This window comes from Monodon monoceros, unplaced genomic scaffold, assembly GCF_005190385.1.
Source record: "Monodon monoceros isolate NGI ecotype Baffin Bay Population unplaced genomic scaffold, NGI_Narwhal_1 Super_Scaffold_18, whole genome shotgun sequence".
In the NCBI taxonomy this organism is placed as follows: Eukaryota; Metazoa; Chordata; class Mammalia; order Artiodactyla; family Monodontidae; genus Monodon; species Monodon monoceros.
In genome coordinates, this window is record NW_021703774.1 from 173,181,966 (window position 1) to 173,184,965 (window position 3,000).

General features: G+C 54.7%; 1 protein-coding gene across 1 annotated transcript in view; it reads right to left on the reverse strand.

Moving 5' to 3' along the window:
• PGD (phosphogluconate dehydrogenase) overlaps nt 1-2,344 on the reverse strand; it is a 15,323-nt gene extending 12,979 nt beyond the window's left edge. Inside the window, exons 1-3 of the mRNA XM_029230764.1 lie at nt 2,227-2,344; nt 1,534-1,609; nt 656-835 (exon numbers count right to left, since the gene is read on the reverse strand). Of these exons, the coding sequence (XP_029086597.1) occupies nt 656-835; nt 1,534-1,609; nt 2,227-2,234 (264 nt within the window). The 5' untranslated portion in view covers nt 2,235-2,344. The remainder of the gene's footprint in view (nt 1-655; nt 836-1,533; nt 1,610-2,226) is intronic.
• Nucleotides 2,345-3,000: the final 656 nt, after the last annotated feature.

The following is a 3,000-nucleotide window of genomic DNA, read 5'->3' on the forward strand; positions in this document are numbered from 1 at the left end:
TATATTAAATGATACAACAATTTGAGAGTTGTTGCTTTATAGGAATACTGAGAAAAATGAAGTCTATTTCTAAATTCGGACAGTAAGGTTTAATAGTGACTAGCACTAAACATTCATAATACACAATCAAAACTAAAAGTTTTTTTTTTTGAATATCAAAGACAGAGCTCACTGAGATTACTACTGTTTCTATTCTGGTTGATAATGAATTCTCATGGACGTGTCTCTTGTTGTCCTCAGAATTTTATATACTAAGAATTATTACCACTTGAGGGTATGTTTTTACTTAATTGGTGCCAGTCAAGTTAACCAACACTGAGACTTTTAAGCAACATTTTGTCAGAACTGAGCAGATCATATCCAAAAATTGAAAAGGGACAAAATTTCTTAAGCAAAAAGAAGTGAGGGACTCCTCTGGGGATCCAGTGGTTAAGAATCCACCTTCCAATGCAGGGGATGTGGGTTTGATCCCTGGTCGGAGAGCTAAGATCCCACACACCGCGAGGCAACTAAGCCTGCACACTCTATAGCCTACGCGCCAGAATGGGAGAGACCCGACGCGGCCAAAAAAAAAAAAAAAAAGTGAAATAGCTGAAGGAAGGGAACGAGAGACGTTCTGTCACACGAGTAGCAGCGGGGAGAGAGCTGGCCTCACCAGTTTTTTAATGAAATCATCGACGGCCTGACCAGCCTTCACAAGCAGAATGATCCGCCGAGGCTTCTTCAGCTTGGAGACCATCTCCTCCAAGGAGTGAGCACCAACCACCTTGGTGCCCTTCGCCTCATTGGCCAAGAACTCATCAACTTTGGAGACTGTCCTATTAAAAGCACAGACCTAGAAGGACAAAAGGCCTGATCAGGAGATCTGGGACGTACAAGACCTTCAGACTGAGGACCAAGTGACAATGGAATGTCTATGCAGCCCAAGGTTTTGGGGAGGTAGGACCCTGATTCTACCTTTTCCCCACTCAAGTGCTGACTGATCACCATAAAGTTAATTTTAATAGGATGAAAAGGCAAAGAACTGAATATAGGCAAATGTCAACTGCCCAAAACTTAACAGGCTAGATAAGAGTCTGTCGCTATTTGGTTAGGACTCAAATCTGGGAACAAGCTAGTTCCAGACTGTTATCTTCTGTCACTGATAATCCTGTATCTAAGCCAGTTTAGTATTCACACCCGAACGTTTCACCAGATCCCATTAGGCAATAAAGTCAGAAATCTATACTCCCAGCGGGACTTCTCCTCCTTAGGATACCGACAGGTTTATTCAAGGCTGCAGAACTGACAGAACCTGCAGATACATTTGGCAGGACTCTCCTTCCTCAGAGAACTGTGGAGCTGCCCCTCCCACACCCACATGCAAAGTGGTGCTTCTCGATCTCTTGCAAAAATGTCCTAAGCAGCAACAGGGCGCATATAAAGAGAACCATGTTCCACATTATATGGGTTCTTCGGAATCAGAACGGTCACCAGCACTCAGACTAAGGCAACAAGAACCCGTAAGGGAAGAGTGTGCCCCTCCTAACTTACCACAAAGCCGTGGTCGTTCATGTTCAAAATTAAGTTCTGGCCCATGACAGCCAGTCCAATCAGCGCAATATCCGCTCTAAAAGACGGGGAAAGGAACAAAGGAAACCGTCAGCTGCACTTAATTCATTCCAAGTCAGGGACCCTGAGCTTCCTAGCTTTTGCTGTGATTGATAACTCGTCTTAACTTTCCTCTAATCCCCTCCTCCCTTTTGCACTTTAGACCCCGGGCTTGCAGCCTTCCGTGAAACTCGAGGCGGGCCACCCCGCTCTGCCACTTAACAGGTCCTCATGTTCTCCTGGGCCAACCAAACAGGCCCGCAGGAGGGGGTCCACGGCACTAAGCCCCTTCTGCGCTCTATCCGAGCTGCTGACGACTCATTCCAGGCCTCCCGTCTCCCACAGCCGGACCGTCCAGCAGCCCGGGCTTCCCGCGGCCACGCCTGTCCCCTCCCCTCGCGCCCTTCCTAGGAACCGGATCCGCCTGCGCCGCCGCGAGGGGCAGAGGGGCTGGGTCCGAGAAAAGGCGAGGCCGCGGGGCTGGCTCGGGGTCTGGCGGCTCCCTGGAGGGCCGGGGCTCCGGGCGCCACGAGGCCGGGCTCAGAAGACCCCCGGGGCGAGGCGACGTCTGGGGCGACTCCGGCCTCCGCGTCGGCCCTCGGAAAGTTCCCCGGCCGCCCGCGGGCGGCCACTCACTGGGCCATGGCGGCGGCGGCGGCGGCGGCGGCGGCGGCAGAGCGGGCTGGACCGAATAGAGCCGGCGAGCAGGGAGCCGCAGCGCGGACGACCAGGACTGAATTCTTCTCCGGCTCGGCTCCCGAGGCCCAGGCCGCGACTTTCCAGCGCCGGCCAATCGCAAGGAAGGGGCGGAGCCATGTGGCCACGCCATTGGTCCGCCCCGGCGCCTGTTAGACCACCTGAGGCAAATGGACCCGCCCACCCCTAGGGCTGGCTCAGGAGAGCGCCGAGCACATCGATGCCATCTCCCCAGAGAGCGCGGGGGCGTGGCGCAGGCGCGGGACTAGGGGAAAGGCGGCGGGGGCCGGGCTCTGGCTCGGGGCAAAGGACGCGTAGGGCCTGGGCTGTGCTCCGCGGCTCGGTGCGGAAGGGTGGTGGCTCACGTCGGGCCGCGCTTTCTAATGTAGCGGGCACTTGACCGCCTGTTGTCCAAGGGTCCATCACTCTTTCCTCCCGTCGCTGCGGTGCACTCTGGGGTTGACGCGTGAAATTGACCCACCCGGGCAGGGTCCGAGGTGTATTCTTGTCCGTGGGCACGTGTGATGGGTGCCAGGAAATGTTGCTCCTCACCACGACCGTGTGTGGGACACCTTTTTGCAGGTGGAGGAACAGGCGCAGAGAGAGCAGGCGGGGAATGTCCTTGCTGGGGGCGATGGGGCCCGGCTTTGGAGGTCGTGTCACTGAACCCCTTCCCGTACAGCTGAGGAACCAGAGGCGACGTGCTGGTGAATG